This window comes from Salmo salar, chromosome 13, assembly GCF_965601325.2.
Source record: "Salmo salar chromosome 13, fSalSal1, whole genome shotgun sequence".
NCBI classification, from domain to species: domain Eukaryota; kingdom Metazoa; phylum Chordata; class Actinopteri; order Salmoniformes; family Salmonidae; genus Salmo; species Salmo salar.
Genome location: NC_138303.1, coordinates 94,422,190 through 94,441,479, shown reverse-complemented (window position 1 = coordinate 94,441,479; position 19,290 = coordinate 94,422,190). Strand labels below are relative to the sequence as shown.

The window sequence follows — 19,290 nt, the reverse complement described above, 5'->3', positions numbered from 1 at the left end:
ATTCATATTGTGATTATCAATATTTGTATCATGCAGAAGCTATGGAGGTCCCTAAAGTAATAGGATAGTCATGTATTAAATTATATTAATAGATTATATCTAGGCAATTTAAACCTAAATACCATGTGGTAACAGTTTATAGTTACATATAGTGTTTATAACCTTCTAGACATATTTGACCTTTAAATTGAAAAATATCAAATTTGATACAATGTAAATAATGCTCTCTGAGGTTTGTTAATTTGGAACCCCAGTTAGCCAACAAAACGTCATACAAATAACTACAGGTAACTGCCAAAATAAACACCAACATATAGTTTCTTAATAGGGCGTTGGGCCACCACCAGCCAGAATAGCTTCAATGCACCTTGGCATAGATTCTCTATCGGAGACCTCAATTCTTCCACGAGAAATTCCATCATTTGGTGTTTTGTTGACCGTGGTGGAAAATGCTGTCCTAGGCGCTGCTCCAGAATCTCCCATAAGTGTTCAATTGGGTTGAGATCTGGAGACTGAGACGGCCATGGCATATGGTTTACATTGTTTTTATGCTCATCAAACTATTCAGGGACCTCTCGTGCCGTGTGGATGGAGGCATTGTCATCCTATGGAGGCATAGCCATGGTAGCCAAAATAATGGCCTGCCCAGCATTTTTATACATTTTATCGACTTGTAATATTTTCCAGTTCCGCTATTGAAAGATTACCAAACTAACCCCCTTTTGGCTTTGTGTCTGCAGCCTACACTTATATTCATAGTTCAATCCAATTCAGAAATGTTTGATTATTTTAAAGTAGGATCCAACTCACACTTCCGTCTCGTTTTCTTGCAGATTCCTTCATAGGAACTGAGTCTAAGATGAAGTTATGGGATGTTTTGGCCACGTGTTTGTTGCTTCTGAGCTCTGTATCCACACGCCCCCTCTACCAAAACCTTCAGCCTGCCAAAAGAGCTCACTACTCGGATTGGTATAGTGATTCTCTGTCCCCGTCTGTGGAGGAACCAGAGCCAGAGTTCCAGTCGGAGTCTCACAGCCTGCAAGAGATTTCCATGGAGGACAAATGTAAGTCAAGATTCTGATGCATTGTTTCATCACCTGCTGAAGTTTCAAATATACTTTCTTCTGCATAAGATCAGACCGTCTTCAGGAAAATTATTATTTCTTATAGAAGACTATTAAAGTTGCTTGATGAGACTCTGTTGCAAAACCGGAGCATAAATGTGACTGCAGTACTCAGTCCTCAACTGGTTCTCAGTTTCTTGAAGTGAATATGGGTTTAAAGAGGGTGACACACCATACATTAAACATACCATGTATTGTTTGGTACTCAGTGTGTTCAAATTGCCTGATTACCAAAACAAATGTGCTACATTCAGTCCAAACATGTAACCCAAACAGAGAGGATACATATCTGTTTACCATGGCCATAGGTTGCCATGTGTTACACATTGCACCAGGGGTGTTCCCCTGGTAAGCACAGGCTCTCTGGGGTTACACTTGGATTTTGGTGGGTTAAAGTCTTGCAAGATACTGCCTTTTGCTATGAACCACATTGTAGCAAGGCAAGCTTATCCCAAGTAAAGGGACAGCAGTCAATGTAATTGACGCCTGATAGTGTGAAGCGCCCTTGAACAGAGGCCAGACCAGTCATTGATGAATCCTGCTGAGTGCCTGATTCAGAGGAGGAGCAGTAGTTTGTCTAACAGCAGGTTTGAGCAGCCTTCTCTGCTGCTGTTGGCAGCATCACGCTGGGGTCAAAACATCCATGCGGCAGAAGGAGCAAGAAAAAGTGACTGCAGTGCCTCAGTCCTAAACAGAGTTGAGCACTGACATTCCTACTGCCTTGTTTATCTTCAACCCTGCCTCTCTGGGACTGCAGGATCTGTGGCCGCTCCCTGTCAGGAAAACAAAGGCCCCCCCCCCCCCCCCCCAAAAACCAAGTTACAGTAGAGGAACCGCAAAACAGATGCCGATCACAGGAGAGAGAATGGACTATACGGCGAGTAAGAAGCAACAAGGGAAAGCTCAATATTGTATTTATGTTCATTTTAGCAGCTGCGAGGGTGAGGAATTCATTTTGTTTAGAAGAGCATGAACCTGTCTTGTCATTACACAGTATAAGCTGTAGATGAGACATGGAACATTTAGACCAGAGAAATGTTTCCCCCTCACCTCATATTCAGTTAGCGGCGGTGAGTGACATCTCCTCAGCCTGTTCTGTAACTTAAGACCATTAACAATACACCAAGGTGTAAACAACCCTGGAACTCAATGGGAGCTTTTGTCCTTTTGTTTCAGTTGCAATGTCTGTGGTAAGCGATGAATCTTGTACCCATTCCAAGTAATCTTTGGAGGCAAGTGTCTCTGCAGCTGATCCACAGACTCTAGAGATACTTGTGTCTGTAGGACAAAAAACATGTACAAGGCTTCTGGAGCATGCTCAACTAGGCTAGAAAACTGATGAAATTTTTAATAGTAAATAATATTTTGGTCCCTGTCGGATCCTTGTCAGGACATCACTTTGGTCTCAGTGGAGCTTTACACTGGCAGGCTTCAGAGCTGATCTCTAAATCATAAAAACATGATTCTAGAGAACGTTTGAAACGGGTGCATGGGAGAGCCAGGGGGTGTTTCTGTATGTTGGGCAGTTTTGCTGCAGAACACTTCACCAGTCTGTCAGCTGGCATAGAATAGTAACTACCCCTGTCTGTCAGCTGACATAGAATAGTACCTACCACTGTCTGTCAGCTGGCATAGAATAGTACCTACCCCTGTCTGTCAGCTGGCATAGAATAGTACCTACCCCTGTCTGTCAGCTGGCATAGAATAGTACCTACTCCTGTCTGTCAGCTGGCATAGAATAGTACCTACCCCTGTCTGTCAGCTGGCATAGAATAGTACCTACCACTGTCTGTCTGCTAGCATAGAATAGTACCTACCCCTGTCTGTCAGCTGGCATAGAATAGTACCTACCCCTGTCTGTTAGCTGGCATAGAATAGCACCTACCCCTGTCTGTCAGCTGGCATAGAATAGTACCTACTCCTGTCTGTCAGCTGGCATAGAATAGTACCTACCCCTGTTTGTCAGCTGGCATAGAATAGTACCTACCGCTGTCTGTCAGCTGACATAGAATAGTATCTACCCCTGTCTGTCAGCTGGCATAGAATAGTACCTACCCCTGTCTGTCTGCTGGCATAGAATAGTACCTACTCCTGTCTGTCAGCTGGCATAGAATAGTACCTACCCCTGTCTGTCAGCTGGCATAGAATAGTACCTACCCCTGTCTGTCAGCTGGCATAGAATAGTACCTACCACTGTCTGTCTGCTGGCATAGAATAGTACCTACCCCTGTCTGTCAGCTGGCATAGAATAGTACCTACCCCTGTCTGTCAGCTGGCATAGAATAGTACCTACCCCTGTCTGTCAGCTGGCATAGAATAGTACCTACTCCTGTCTGTCAGCTGGCATAGAATAGTACCTACCCCTGTCTGTCAGCTGGCATAGAATAGTACCTACCCCTGTCTGTCAGCTGGCATAGAATAGTACCTACCCCTGTCTGTCAGCTGGCATAGAATAGTACCTACCCCTGTCTGTCAGCTGGCATAGAATAGTACCTACCCCTGTCTGTCAGCTGGCATAGAATAGTACCTACCCCTGTCTGTCAGCTGGCATAGAATAGTACCTACCCTGTCTGTCAGCTGGCATAGAATAGTACCTACCCCTGTCTGTCAGCTGGCATAGAATAGTACCTACCCCTGTCTGTCAGCTGGCATAGAATAGTACCTACCCTGTCTGTCAGCTGGCATAGAATAGTACCTACCCCTGTCTGTCAGCTGGCATAGAATAGTACCTACCCCTGTCTGTCAGCTGGCATAGAATAGTACCTACCCCTGTCTGTCAGCTGGCATAGAATAGTACCTACCCCTGTCTGTCAGCTGGCATAGAATAGTACCTACCCCTGTCTGTCAGCTGGCATAGAATAGTACCTACCCCTGTCTGTCAGCTGGCATAGAATAGTACCTACCACTGTCTGTCAGCTGGCATAGAATAGTACCTACCCCTGTCTGTCAGCTGGCATAGAATAGTACCTACCCCTGTCTGTCAGCTGGCATAGAATAGTACCTACCCCTGTCTGTCAGCTGGCATAGAATAGTACCTACCCCTGTCTGTCAGCTGGCATAGAATAGTACCTACCCCTGTCTGTCAGCTGGCATAGAATAGTACCTACCCCTGTCTGTCAGCTGGCATAGAATAGTACCTACCCCTGTCTGTCAGCTGGCATAGAATAGTACCTACCCCTGTCTGTCAGCTGGCATAGAATAGTACCTACCCCTGTCTGTCAGCTGGCATAGAATAGTACCTACCCCTGTCTGTCAGCTGGCATAGAATAGTACCTACCCCTGTCTGTCAGCTGGCATAGAATAGTACCTACCCCTGTCTGTCAGCTGGCATAGAATAGTACCTACCCCTGTCTGTCAGCTGACATAGAATAGTACCTACCCCTGTCTGTCAGCTGGCATAGAATAGTACCTACCCCTGTCTGTCAGCTGGCATAGAATAGTACCTACCCCTGTCTGTCAGCTGGCATAGAATAGTACCTACCCCTGTCTGTCAGCTGGCATAGAATAGTACCTACCCCTGTCTGTCAGCTGGCATAGAATAGTACCTACCCTGTCTGTCAGCTGGCATAGAATAGTACCTACCCCTGTCTGTCAGCTGGCATAGAATAGTACCTACCCCTGTCTGTCAGCTGGCATAGAATAGTACCTACCCCTGTCTGTCAGCTGGCATAGAATAGTACCTACCCCTGTCTGTCAGCTGGCATAGAATAGTACCTACCCCTGTCTGTCAGCTGGCATAGAATAGTACCTACCCCTGTCTGTCAGCTGGCATAGAATAGTACCTACCCCTGTCTGTCAGCTGGCATAGAATAGTACCTACTCCTGTCTGTCAGCTGGCATAGAATAGTACCTACCCCTGTCTGTCAGCTGGCATAGAATAGTACCTACTCCTGTCTGTCAGCTGGCATAGAATAGTACCTACCCCTGTCTGTCAGCTGGCATAGAATAGTACCTACCCCTGTCTGTCAGCTGGCATAGAATAGTACCTACCCCTGTCTGTCAGCTGGCATAGAATAGTACCTACCCCTGTCTGTCAGCTGGCATAGAATAGTACCTACCCCTGTCTGTCTGCTGGCATAGAATAGTACCTACCCCTGTCTGTCAGCTGGCATAGAATAGTACCTACCCCTGTCTGTCAGCTGGCATAGAATAGTACCTACCCCTGTCTGTCAGCTGGCATAGAATAGTACCTACCCCTGTCTGTCAGCTGGCATAGAATAGTACCTACCCCTGTCTGTCAGCTGGCATAGAATAGTACCTACCACTGTCTGTCAGCTGGCATAGAATAGTACCTACTCCTGTCTGTCAGCTGGCATAGAATAGTACTTACCCCTGTCTGTCAGCTGGCATAGAATAGTACCTACCCCTGTCTGTCAGCTGGCATAGAATAGTACCTACCCCTGTCTGTCAGCTGGCATAGAATAGTACCTACCCCTGTCTGTCAGCTGGCATAGAATAGTACCTACCCCTGTCTGTCAGCTGGCATAGAATAGTACCTACCCCTGTCTGTCAGCTGGCATAGAATAGTACCTACCCCTGTCTGTCAGCTGGCATAGAATAGTACCTACCCCTGTCTGTCAGCTGGCATAGAATAGTACCTACCCCTGTCTGTCAGCTGGCATAGAATAGTACCTACCCCTGTCTGTCAGCTGGCATAGAATAGTACCTACCCCTGTCTGTCAGCTGGCATAGAATAGTACCTACCCCTGTCTGTCAGCTGGCATAGAATAGTACCTACCCCTGTCTGTCAGCTGGCATAGAATAGTACCTACCCCTGTCTGTCAGCTGGCATAGAATAGTACCTACCCCTGTCTGTCAGCTGGCATAGAATAGTACCTACCCCTGTCTGTCAGCTGGCATAGAATAGTACCTACCCCTGTCTGTCAGCTGGCATAGAATAGTACCTACTCCTGTCTGTCAGCTGGCATAGAATAGTACCTACCCCTGTCTGTCAGCTGGCATAGAATAGTACCTACCCCTGTCTGTCAGCTGGCATAGAATAGTACCTACCCCTGTCTGTCAGCTGGCATAGAATAGTACCTACCCCTGTCTGTCAGCTGGCATAGAATAGTACCTACCCCTGTCTGTCAGCTGGCATAGAATAGTACCTACCCCTGTCTGTCAGCTGGCATAGAATAGTACCTACCCCTGTCTGTCAGCTGGCATAGAATAGTACCTACCACTGTCTGTCAGCTGGCATAGAATAGTACCTACTCCTGTCTGTCAGCTGGCATAGAATAGTACCTACCCCTGTCTGTCAGCTGGCATAGAATAGTACCTACCCCTGTCTGTCAGCTGGCATAGAATAGTACCTACCCCTGTCTGTCAGCTGGCATAGAATAGTACCTACCCCTGTCTGTCTGCTGGCATAGAATAGTACCTACCCCTGTCTGTCAGCTGGCATAGAATAGTACCTACCCCTGTCTGTCAGCTGGCATAGAATAGTACCTACCCCTGTCTGTCAGCTGGCATAGAATAGTACCTACCCCTGTCTGTCAGCTGGCATAGAATAGTACCTACCCCTGTCTGTCAGCTGGCATAGAATAGTACCTACCCTGTCTGTCAGCTGGCATAGAATAGTACCTACCCCTGTCTGTCAGCTGGCATAGAATAGTACCTACCCCTGTCTGTCAGCTGGCATAGAATAGTACCTACCCCTGTCTGTCAGCTTGCATAGAATAGTACCTACTCCTGTCTGTCAGCTGACATAGAATAGTACCTACCCCTGTCTGTCAGCTGGCATAGAATAGTACCTACCCCTGTCTGTCAGCTGGCATAGAATAGTACCTACCCCTGTCTGTCAGCTGGCATAGAATAGTACCTACCGCTGTCTGTCAGCTGGCATAGAACAGTACCTACCCCTGTCTGTCAGCTGGCATAGAATAGTACCTACCCCTGTCTGTCAGCTGGCATAGAATAGTACCTACCCCTGTCTGTCAGCTGGCATAGAATAGTACCTACTCCTGTCTGTCAGCTGGCATAGAATAGTACCTACCCCTGTCTGTCAGCTGGCATAGAATAGTACCTACTCCTGTCTGTCAGCTGGCATAGAATAGTACCTACCCCTGTCTGTCAGCTGGCATAGAATAGTACCTACCCCTGTCTGTCAGCTGGCATAGAATAGTACCTACCCCTGTCTGTCAGCTGGCATAGAATAGTACCTACCCCTGTCTGTCAGCTGGAATAGAATAGTACCTACCAATGTCTGTCAGCTGGCATAGAATAGTACCTACTCCTGTCTGTCAGCTGGTATAGAATAGTACTTACCACTGTCTGTCAGCTGGCATAGAATAGTACCTACCCCTGTCTGTCAACTGGCATAGAATAGTACCTACCCCTGTCTGTCAGCTGGCATAGAATAGTACCTACCCCTGTCTGTCTGCTGGCATAGAATAGTATCTACCCCTGTCTGTCTGCTGGCATAGAGTAGTACCTACCCCTGTCTGTCAGCTAGCATAGAATAGTACCTACCCCTGTCTGTCACCTGGCATAGAATAGTACCTACCCCTGTCTGTCAGCTGGAATAGAATAGTACCTACCCCTGTCTGTCAACTGGCATAGAATAGTTCCTACCCTGTCTGTCAGCTGGCATAGAATAGTACCTACCCCTGTCTGTCAGCTGGCATAGAATAGTACCTACACCTGTCTGTCAGCTGGCATAGAATAGTACCTACCCCTGTCTGTCAGCTTGCTTAGAATAGTACCTACTACAGTCTGTCAGCTGACATAGAGTAGTACCTACCCCTGTCTGTCAGCTGGCGTAGAATAGTACCTACCCCTGTCTGTCAGCTGGCATAGAATAGTACATACCCCTGTCTGTCAGCTGGCATAGAATAGTACCTACCGCTGTCTGTCAGCTGGCATAGAACAGTACCTACCCCTGTCTGTCAGCTGGCATAGAATAGTTCCTACCCTGTCTGTCAGCTGACATAGAATAGTACCTACCCCTTTCTGTCAGCTGGCATAGAATAGTACCTACTCCTGTCTGTCAGCTGGCATAGAATAGTACCTACCCCTGTCTGTCAGCTGGCATAGAATAGTACCTACTCCTGTCTGTCAGCTGACATAGAATAGTACCTACCCCTGTCTGTCAGCTGGCATAGAATAGTACCTACTCATGTCTGTCAGCTGACATAGAATAGTACCTACCCCTGTCTGTCAGCTGGCATAGAATAGTACCTACCGCTGTCTGTCAGCTGGCATAGAACAGTACCTACCCCTGTCTGTCAGCTGGCATAGAATAATACCTACTCCTGTCTGTCAGCTGGCATAGAATAGTACCTACCCCTGTCTGTCAGCTGGCATAGAATAGTACCTACTCCTGTCTGTCAGCTGGCATAGAATAGTACCTACCCCTGTCTGTCAGCTGGCATAGAATAGTCACTACCCCTGTCTGTCAGCTGGCATAGAATAGTACCCACCCCTGTCTGTCTGCTGGCATAGAATAGTACCTACCCCTGTCTGTCAGCTGGCATAGAATAGTACCTACCCCTGTCTGTCAGCTGGCATAGAATAGTACCTACCCCTGTCTGTCAGCTGGCACAGAATAGTACCGACCCCTGTCTGTCAGCTGGCATAGAATAGTACCTACCCCTGTCTGTCAGCTGGCATAGAATAGTACCTACCAATGTCTGTCAGCTGGCATAGAATAGTACCTACTCCTGTCTGTCAGCTGGCATAGAATAGTACTTACCACTGTCTGTCAGCTGGCATAGAATAGTACCTACCCCTGTCTGTCAGCTGGTATAGAATAGTACCTACCCCTGTCTGTCAGCTGGCATAGAATAGTACCTACCCCTGTCTGTCTGCTGGCATAGAATAGTATCTACCCCTGTCTGTCTGCTGGCATAGAGTAGTACATATCACTGTCTGTCTGCTGGCATAGAATAGTACCTACCCCTGTCTGTCAGCTGGCATAGAATAGTACCTACCCCTGTCTGTCAGCTGGCATAGAGTAGTACATATCACTGTCTGTCTGCTGGCATAGAACAGTACCTACCCCGGTCTGTCAGCTGGCATAGAATAGTACCTACCAATGTCTGTCAGCTGGCATAGAATAGTACCTACCCCTGTCTGCCAGCTGGCATAGAATAGTACCTACCCCTGTCTGTCAGCTGGCATAGAATAGTACCTACCCCTGTCTGTCAGCTGGCATAGAATAGGACCTACCCCTGTCTGTCAGCTGGCATAGAATAGTACCTACTCCTGTCTGTCAGCTGGCATAGAATAGTACCTACCCCTGTCTGTCAGCTGGCATAGAATAGTACCTACTCCTGTCTGTCAGCTGGCATAGAATAGTACCCACACCTGTCTGTCAGCTGGCATAGAATAGTCACTTCCCCTGTCTGTCGGCTGGCATAGAATTGTACCCACCACTGTCAGTCAGCTGGCATAGAATAGTACCTACCCCTGTCTGTCAGCTGGCATAGAATAGTACCTACCCCTGTCTGTCAGCTGGCATAGAATAGTACCTACCCCTGTCTGTCAGCTGGCATAGAATAGTACCTACCCCTGTCTGTCAGCTGGAATAGAATAGTACCTACCAATGTCTGTCAGCTGGCATAGAATAGTACCTACTCCTGTCTGTCAGCTGGCATAGAATAGTACTTACCACTGTCTGTCAGCTGGCATAGAATAGTACCTACCCCTGTCTGTCAACTGGCATAGAATAGTACCTACCCCTGTCTGTCAGCTGGCATAGAATAGTACCTACCCCTGTCTGTCTGCTGGCATAGAATAGTATCTACCCCTGTCTGTCTGCTGGCATAGAGTAGTACCTACCCCTGTCTGTCAGCTAGCATAGAATAGTACCTACCCCTGTCTGTCACCTGGCATAGAATAGTACCTACCCCTGTCTGTCAGCTGGAATAGAATAGTACCTACCCCTGTCTGTCAACTGGCATAGAATAGTTCCTACCCTGTCTGTCAGCTGGCATAGAATAGTACCTACCCCTGTCTGTCAGCTGGCATAGAATAGTACCTACCCCTGTCTGTCAGCTGGCATAGAATAGTACCTACCCCTGTCTGTCAGCTGGCATAGAATAGTACCTACTCCTGTCTGTCAGCTGACATAGAATAGTACCTACCCCTGTCTGTCAGCTGGCATAGAATAGTACCTACCCCTGTCTGTCAGCTGGCATAGAATAGTACCTACCCCTGTCTGTCAGCTGGCATAGAATAGTACCTACCCCTGTCTGTCAGCTGGCATAGAATAGTACCTACCCCTGTCTGTCAGCTGGCATAGAATAGTACCTACCCCTGTCTGTCAGCTGGCATAGAATAGTACCTACCACTGTCTGTCAGCTGGCATAGAATAGTACCTACCCCTGTCTGTCAGCTGGCATAGAATAGTACCTACCCCTGTCTGTCAGCTGGCATAGAATAGTACCTACCCCTGTCTGTCAGCTGGCATAGAATAGTACCTACCCCTGTCTGTCAGCTGGCATAGAATAGTACCTACCCCTGTCTGTCAGCTGGCATAGAATAGTACCTACCCCTGTCTGTCAGCTGGCATAGAATAGTACCTACTCCTGTCTGTCAGCTGACATAGAATAGTACCTACCCCTGTCTGTCAGCTGGCATAGAATAGTACCTACCCCTGTCTGTCAGCTGGCATAGAATAGTACCTACCCCTGTCTGTCAGCTGGCATAGAATAGTACCTACCCCTGTCTGTCAGCTGGAATAGAATAGTACCTACCAATGTCTGTCAGCTGGCATAGAATAGTACCTACTCCTGTCTGTCAGCTGGTATAGAATAGTACTTACCACTGTCTGTCAGCTGGCATAGAATAGTACCTACCCCTGTCTGTCAACTGGCATAGAATAGTACCTACCCCTGTCTGTCAGCTGGCATAGAATAGTACCTACCCCTGTCTGTCTGCTGGCATAGAATAGTATCTACCCCTGTCTGTCTGCTGGCATAGAGTAGTACCTACCCCTGTCTGTCAGCTAGCATAGAATAGTACCTACCCCTGTCTGTCACCTGGCATAGAATAGTACCTACCCCTGTCTGTCAGCTGGAATAGAATAGTACCTACCCCTGTCTGTCAACTGGCATAGAATAGTTCCTACCCTGTCTGTCAGCTGGCATAGAATAGTACCTACCCCTGTCTGTCAGCTGGCATAGAATAGTACCTACACCTGTCTGTCAGCTGGCATAGAATAGTACCTACCCCGGTCTGTCAGCTTGCTTAGAATAGTACCTACTACAGTCTGTCAGCTGACATAGAGTAGTACCTACCCCTGTCTGTCAGCTGGCGTAGAATAGTACCTACCCCTGTCTGTCAGCTGGCATAGAATAGTACATACCCCTGTCTGTCAGCTGGCATAGAATAGTACCTACCGCTGTCTGTCAGCTGGCATAGAACAGTACCTACCCCTGTCTGTCAGCTGGCATAGAATAGTTCCTACCCTGTCTGTCAGCTGACATAGAATAGTACCTACCCCTTTCTGTCAGCTGGCATAGAATAGTACCTACTCCTGTCTGTCAGCTGGCATAGAATAGTACCTACCCCTGTCTGTCAGCTGGCATAGAATAGTACCTACTCCTGTCTGTCAGCTGACATAGAATAGTACCTACCCCTGTCTGTCAGCTGGCATAGAATAGTACCTACTCATGTCTGTCAGCTGACATAGAATAGTACCTACCCCTGTCTGTCAGCTGGCATAGAATAGTACCTACCGCTGTCTGTCAGCTGGCATAGAACAGTACCTACCCCTGTCTGTCAGCTGGCATAGAATAATACCTACTCCTGTCTGTCAGCTGGCATAGAATAGTACCTACCCCTGTCTGTCAGCTGGCATAGAATAGTACCTACTCCTGTCTGTCAGCTGGCATAGAATAGTACCCACCCCTGTCTGTCAGCTGGCATAGAATAGTCACTACCCCTGTCTGTCAGCTGGCATAGAATAGTACCCACCCCTGTCTGTCTGCTGGCATAGAATAGTACCTACCCCTGTCTGTCAGCTGGCATAGAATAGTACCTACCCCTGTCTGTCAGCTGGCATAGAATAGTACCTACCCCTGTCTGTCAGCTGGCACAGAATAGTACCGACCCCTGTCTGTCAGCTGGCATAGAATAGTACCTACCCCTGTCTGTCAGCTGGCATAGAATAGTACCTACCAATGTCTGTCAGCTGGCATAGAATAGTACCTACTCCTGTCTGTCAGCTGGCATAGAATAGTACTTACCACTGTCTGTCAGCTGGCATAGAATAGTACCTACCCCTGTCTGTCAGCTGGTATAGAATAGTACCTACCCCTGTCTGTCAGCTGGCATAGAATAGTACCTACCCCTGTCTGTCTGCTGGCATAGAATAGTATCTACCCCTGTCTGTCTGCTGGCATAGAGTAGTACATATCACTGTCTGTCTGCTGGCATAGAATAGTACCTACCCCTGTCTGTCAGCTGGCATAGAATAGTACCTACCCCTGTCTGTCAGCTGGCATAGAGTAGTACATATCACTGTCTGTCTGCTGGCATAGAACAGTACCTACCCCGGTCTGTCAGCTGGCATAGAATAGTACCTACCAATGTCTGTCAGCTGGCATAGAATAGTACCTACCCCTGTCTGCCAGCTGGCATAGAATAGTACCTACCCCTGTCTGTCAGCTGGCATAGAATAGTACCTACCCCTGTCTGTCAGCTGGCATAGAATAGGACCTACCCCTGTCTGTCAGCTGGCATAGAATAGTACCTACTCCTGTCTGTCAGCTGGCATAGAATAGTACCTACCCCTGTCTGTCAGCTGGCATAGAATAGTACCTACTCCTGTCTGTCAGCTGGCATAGAATAGTACCCACACCTGTCTGTCAGCTGGCATAGAATAGTCACTTCCCCTGTCTGTCGGCTGGCATAGAATAGTACCTACCCCTGTCTGTCAGCTTGCTTAGAATAGTACCTACTACAGTCTGTCAGCTGACATAGAGTAGTACCTACCCCTGTCTGTCAGCTGGCGTAGAATAGTACCTACCCCTGTCTGTCAGCTGGCATAGAATAGTACATACCCCTGTCTGTCAGCTGGCATAGAATAGTACCTACCGCTGTCTGTCAGCTGGCATAGAACAGTACCTACCCCTGTCTGTCAGCTGGCATAGAATAGTTCCTACCCTGTCTGTCAGCTGACATAGAATAGTACCTACCCCTTTCTGTCAGCTGGCATAGAATAGTACCTACTCCTGTCTGTCAGCTGGCATAGAATAGTACCTACCCCTGTCTGTCAGCTGGCATAGAATAGTACCTACTCCTGTCTGTCAGCTGACATAGAATAGTACCTACCCCTGTCTGTCAGCTGGCATAGAATAGTACCTACTCATGTCTGTCAGCTGACATAGAATAGTACCTACCCCTGTCTGTCAGCTGGCATAGAATAGTACCTACCGCTGTCTGTCAGCTGGCATAGAACAGTACCTACCCCTGTCTGTCAGCTGGCATAGAATAATACCTACTCCTGTCTGTCAGCTGGCATAGAATAGTACCTACCCCTGTCTGTCAGCTGGCATAGAATAGTACCTACTCCTGTCTGTCAGCTGGCATAGAATAGTACCCACCCCTGTCTGTCAGCTGGCATAGAATAGTCACTACCCCTGTCTGTCAGCTGGCATAGAATAGTACCCACCCCTGTCTGTCTGCTGGCATAGAATAGTACCTACCCCTGTCTGTCAGCTGGCATAGAATAGTACCTACCCCTGTCTGTCAGCTGGCATAGAATAGTACCTACCCCTGTCTGTCAGCTGGCACAGAATAGTACCGACCCCTGTCTGTCAGCTGGCATAGAATAGTACCTACCCCTGTCTGTCAGCTGGCATAGAATAGTACCTACCAATGTCTGTCAGCTGGCATAGAATAGTACCTACTCCTGTCTGTCAGCTGGCATAGAATAGTACTTACCACTGTCTGTCAGCTGGCATAGAATAGTACCTACCCCTGTCTGTCAGCTGGCATAGAATAGTACCTACCCCTGTCTGTCAGCTGGCATAGAATAGTACCTACCCCTGTCTGTCTGCTGGCATAGAATAGTATCTACCCCTGTCTGTCTGCTGGCATAGAGTAGTACATATCACTGTCTGTCTGCTGGCATAGAATAGTACCTACCCCTGTCTGTCAGCTGGCATAGAATAGTACCTACCCCTGTCTGTCAGCTGGCATAGAGTAGTACATATCACTGTCTGTCTGCTGGCATAGAACAGTACCTACCCCGGTCTGTCAGCTGGCATAGAATAGTACCTACCAATGTCTGTCAGCTGGCATAGAATAGTACCTACCCCTGTCTGCCAGCTGGCATAGAATAGTACCTACCCCTGTCTGTCAGCTGGCATAGAATAGTACCTACCCCTGTCTGTCAGCTGGCATAGAATAGGACCTACCCCTGTCTGTCAGCTGGCATAGAATAGTACCTACTCCTGTCTGTCAGCTGGCATAGAATAGTACCTACCCCTGTCTGTCAGCTGGCATAGAATAGTACCTACTCCTGTCTGTCAGCTTGCTTAGAATAGTACCTACTACAGTCTGTCAGCTGACATAGAATAGTACCTACCCCTGTCTGTCAGCTGGCATAGAATATTACCTATCCCTGTCTGTCAGCTGACATAGAATAGTACCTACCCCTGTCTGTCAGCTGGCATAGAATAGTACCTATCCCTGTGTGTCAGCTGGCATAGAATAGTACCTACCCCTGTCTGTCAGCTGGCATAGAATAGTACCCACCCCTGTCTGTCAGCTGGCATAGAATAGTAACTACCCCTGTCTGTCAACTGGCATAGAATAGTACCCACCCCTGTCTGTCTGCTGGCATAGAATAGTACCTACCCCTGTCTGTCAGCTGGCATAGAATAGTACCTACTCCTGTCTGTCAGCTGGCATAGAATAGTACCTACCGCTGTCTATCAGCTGGCATAGAATAGTACCTACTCCTGTCTGTCAGCTGGCATAGAATAGTACCTACCCCTGTCTGTCAGCTGACATAGAATAGTACCTACCACTGTCTGTCAGCTGGCATGGAATAGGACCTTCCCCTGTCTGTCAGCTGGCATAGAATAGTACCTACTCCTGTCTGTCAGCTGGCATAGAATAGTACCTACCCCTGTCTGTCAGCTGGCATAGAATAGTACCTACCCCTGTCTGTCAGCTGGCATAGAATAGTACCTACCCCTGTCTGTCAGCTGGCATAGAATAGTACCTACTCCTGTCTGTCAGCTGACATAGAATAGTACCTACCCCTGTCTGTCAGCTGGCATAGAATAGTACCTACTCCTGTCTGTCAGCTGACATAGAATAGTACCTACCCCTGTCTGTCAGCTGGCATAGAATAGTACGTACCGCTGTCTGTCAGCTGGCATAGAACAGTACCTACCCCTGTCTGTCAGCTGGCATAGAATAATACCTACCCCTGTCTGTCAGCTGGCATAGAATAGTACCTACTCCTGTCTGTCAGCTGGCATAGAATAGTACCTACCCCTGTCTGTCAGCTGGCATAGAATAGTACCTACCCCTGTCTGTCAGCTTGCTTAGAATAGTACCTACTACAGTCTGTCAGCTGACATAGAATAGTACCTACCCCTGTCTGTCAGCTGGCATAGAATATTACCTATCCCTGTCTGTCAGCTGACATAGAATAGTACCTACCCCTGTCTGTCAGCTGGCATAGAATAGTACCTATCCCTGTGTGTCAGCTGGCATAGAATAGTACCTACCCCTGTCTGTCAGCTGGCATAGAATAGTACCCACCCCTGTCTGTCAGCTGGCATAGAATAGTAACTACCCCTGTCTGTCAACTGGCATAGAATAGTACCCACCCCTGTCTGTCTGCTGGCATAGAATAGTACCTACCCCTGTCTGTCAGCTGGCATAGAATAGTACCTACTCCTGTCTGTCAGCTGGCATAGAATAGTACCTACCGCTGTCTATCAGCTGGCATAGAATAGTACCTACTCCTGTCTGTCAGCTGGCATAGAATAGTACCTACCCCTGTCTGTCAGCTGACATAGAATAGTACCTACCACTGTCTGTCAGCTGGCATGGAATAGGACCTTCCCCTGTCTGTCAGCTGGCATAGAATAGTACCTACTCCTGTCTGTCAGCTGGCATAGAATAGTACCTACCCCTGTCTGTCAGCTGGCATAGAATAGTACCTACCCCTGTCTGTCAGCTGGCATAGAATAGTACCTACCCCTGTCTGTCAGCTGGCATAGAATAGTACCTACTCCTGTCTGTCAGCTGACATAGAATACTACCTACCCCTGTCTGTCAGCTGGCATAGAATAGTACCTACTCCTGTCTGTCAGCTGACATAGAATAGTACCTACCCCTGTCTGTCAGCTGGCATAGAATAGTACGTACCGCTGTCTGTCAGCTGGCATAGAACAGTACCTACCCCTGTCTGTCAGCTGGCATAGAATAATACCTACTCCTGTCTGTCAGCTGGCATAGAATAGTACCTACTTCTGTCTGTCAGCTGGCATAAAATAGTACCCACCCCTGTCTGTCAGCTGGCATAGAACAGTACCTACCCCTGTCTGTCAGCTGACATAGAATAGTACCTACCCCTCTCTGTCAGCTGGCATAGAATAATACCTACTCCTGTCTGTCAGCTGGCATAGAATAGTACCTACTCCTGTCTGTCAGCTGGCATAGAATAGTACCCACCCCTGTCTGTCAGCTGGCATAGAATAGTCACTACCCCTGTCTGTCAGCTGGCATAGAATAGTACCCACCCCTGTCTGTCAGCTGGCAAAGAATAGTACCTACCCCTGTCTGTCAGCTGGCATAGAGTAGTACATATCACTGTCTGTCTGCTGCCATAGAATAGTACCTACCCCGGTCTGTCAGCTGGAATAGAATAGTACCTACCCCGGTCTGTCAGCTGGCATAGAATAGTACCTACCAATGTCTGTCAGCTGGCATAGAATAGTACCTACTCCTGTCTGTCAGCTGGCATAGAATAGTACCTACAACTGTCTGTCAGCTGGCATAGAATAGTACCTACCCCTGTCTGTCAGCTGGCATAGAATAGTACCTACCCCTGTCTGTCTGCTGGCATAGAATAGTACCTACCCCTGTCTGTCTGCTGGCATAGAGTAGTACATATCACTGTCTGTCTGCTGGCATAGAATAGTACCTAGCCATGTCTGTCAGCTGGCATAGAATAGTACCTACCAATGTCTGTCAGCTGGCATAGAATAGTACCTACTCCTGTCTGTCAGCTGGCATAGAATAGTACTTACCACTGTCTGTCAGCTGGCATAGAATAGTACCTTCTCCTGTTTGTCAGCTGGCATAGAATAGTACCTACCCCGGTCTGTCAGCTGGCATAGAATAGTACCTACTCCTGTCTGTCAGCTGACATAGAATACTACCTACCCCTGTCTGTCAGCTGGCATAGAATAGTACCTACTCCTGTCTGTCAGCTGACAAAGAATAGTACCTACCCCTGTCTGTCAGCTGGCATAGAATAATACCTACTCCTGTCTGTCAGCTGGCATAGAATAGTACCTACTCCTGTCTGTCAGCTGGCATAGAACAGTACCTACCCCTGTCTGTCAGCTGACATAGAATAGTACCTACCCCTGTCTGTCAGCTGGTATAGAATAGTACGTACCGCTGTCTGTCAGCTGGCATAGAACAGTACCTACCCCTGTCTGTCAGCTGGCATAGAATAATACCTACTCCTGTCTGTCAGCTGGCATAGAATAGTACGTACCGCTGTCTGTCAGCTGGCATAGAACAGTACCTACCCCTGTCTGTCAGCTGGCATAGAACAGTACCTACCCCTGTCTGTCAGCTGGCATAGAATAATACCTACCCCTCTCTGTCAGCTGGCATAGAATAATACCTACTCCTGTCTGTCAGCTGGCATAGAATAGTACCTACTCCTGTCTGTCAGCTGGCATAGAATAGTACCCACCCCTGTCTGTCAGCTGGCATAGAATAGTCACTACCCCTGTCTGTCAGCTGGCATAGAATAGTACCCACCCCTGTCTGTCAGCTGGCAAAGAATAGTACCTACCCCTGTCTGTCAGCTGGCATAGAGTAGTACATATCACTGTCTGTCTGCTGCCATAGAATAGTACCTACCCCGGTCTGTCAGCTGGAATAGAATAGTACCTACCCCGGTCTGTCAGCTGGCATAGAATAGTACCTACCAATGTCTGTCAGCTGGCATAGAATAGTACCTACTCCTGTCTGTCAGCTGGCATAGAATAGTACCTACAACTGTCTGTCAGCTGGCATAGAATAGTACCTACCCCTGTCTGTCAGCTGGCATAGAATAGTACCTACCCCTGTCTGTCTGCTGGCATAGAATAGTACCTACCCCTGTCTGTCTGCTGGCATAGAGTAGTACATATCACTGTCTGTCTGCTGGCATAGAATAGTACCTAGCCATGTCTGTCAGCTGGCATAGAATAGTACCTACCAATGTCTGTCAGCTGGCATAGAATAGTACCTACTCCTGTCTGTCAGCTGGCATAGAATAGTACTTACCACTGTCTGTCAGCTGGCATAGAATAGTACCTTCTCCTGTTTGTCAGCTGGCATAGAATAGTACCTACCCCGGTCTGTCAGCTGGCATAGAATAGTACCTACTCCTGTCTGTCAGCTGACATAGAATACTACCTACCCCTGTCTGTCAGCTGGCATAGAATAGTACCTACTCCTGTCTGTCAGCTGACAAAGAATAGTACCTACCCCTGTCTGTCAGCTGGCATAGAATAATACCTACTCCTGTCTGTCAGCTGGCATAGAATAGTACCTACTCCTGTCTGTCAGCTGGCATAGAACAGTACCTACCCCTGTCTGTCAGCTGACATAGAATAGTACCTACCCCTGTCTGTCAGCTGGTATAGAATAGTACGTACCGCTGTCTGTCAGCTGGCATAGAACAGTACCTACCCCTGTCTGTCAGCTGGCATAGAATAATACCTACTCCTGTCTGTCAGCTGGCATAGAATAGTACGTACCGCTGTCTGTCAGCTGGCATAGAACAGTACCTACCCCTGTCTGTCAGCTGGCATAGAATAATACCTACTCCTGTCTGTCAGCTGGCATAGAATAGTACCTACTCCTGTCTGTCAGCTGGCATAGAACAGCACCTACCCCTGTCTGTCAGCTGACATAGAATAGTACCTACCCCTCTCTGTCAGCTGGCATAGAATAATACCTACTCCTG

At 47.9% G+C, this 19,290-nt stretch overlaps 1 protein-coding gene across 1 annotated transcript in view; it reads left to right on the top strand.

The window, feature by feature from the left end:
• LOC106568186 (glial cell line-derived neurotrophic factor-like) overlaps positions 1 to 19,290 on the top strand; it is a 77,348-nt gene that overhangs the window by 1,354 nt on the left and 56,704 nt on the right. Inside the window, exon 2 of the mRNA XM_014138303.3 lies at positions 834 to 1,064. Within this exon, the coding sequence (XP_013993778.1) occupies positions 860 to 1,064 (205 nt within the window). The 5' untranslated portion in view covers positions 834 to 859. The remainder of the gene's footprint in view (positions 1 to 833; positions 1,065 to 19,290) is intronic.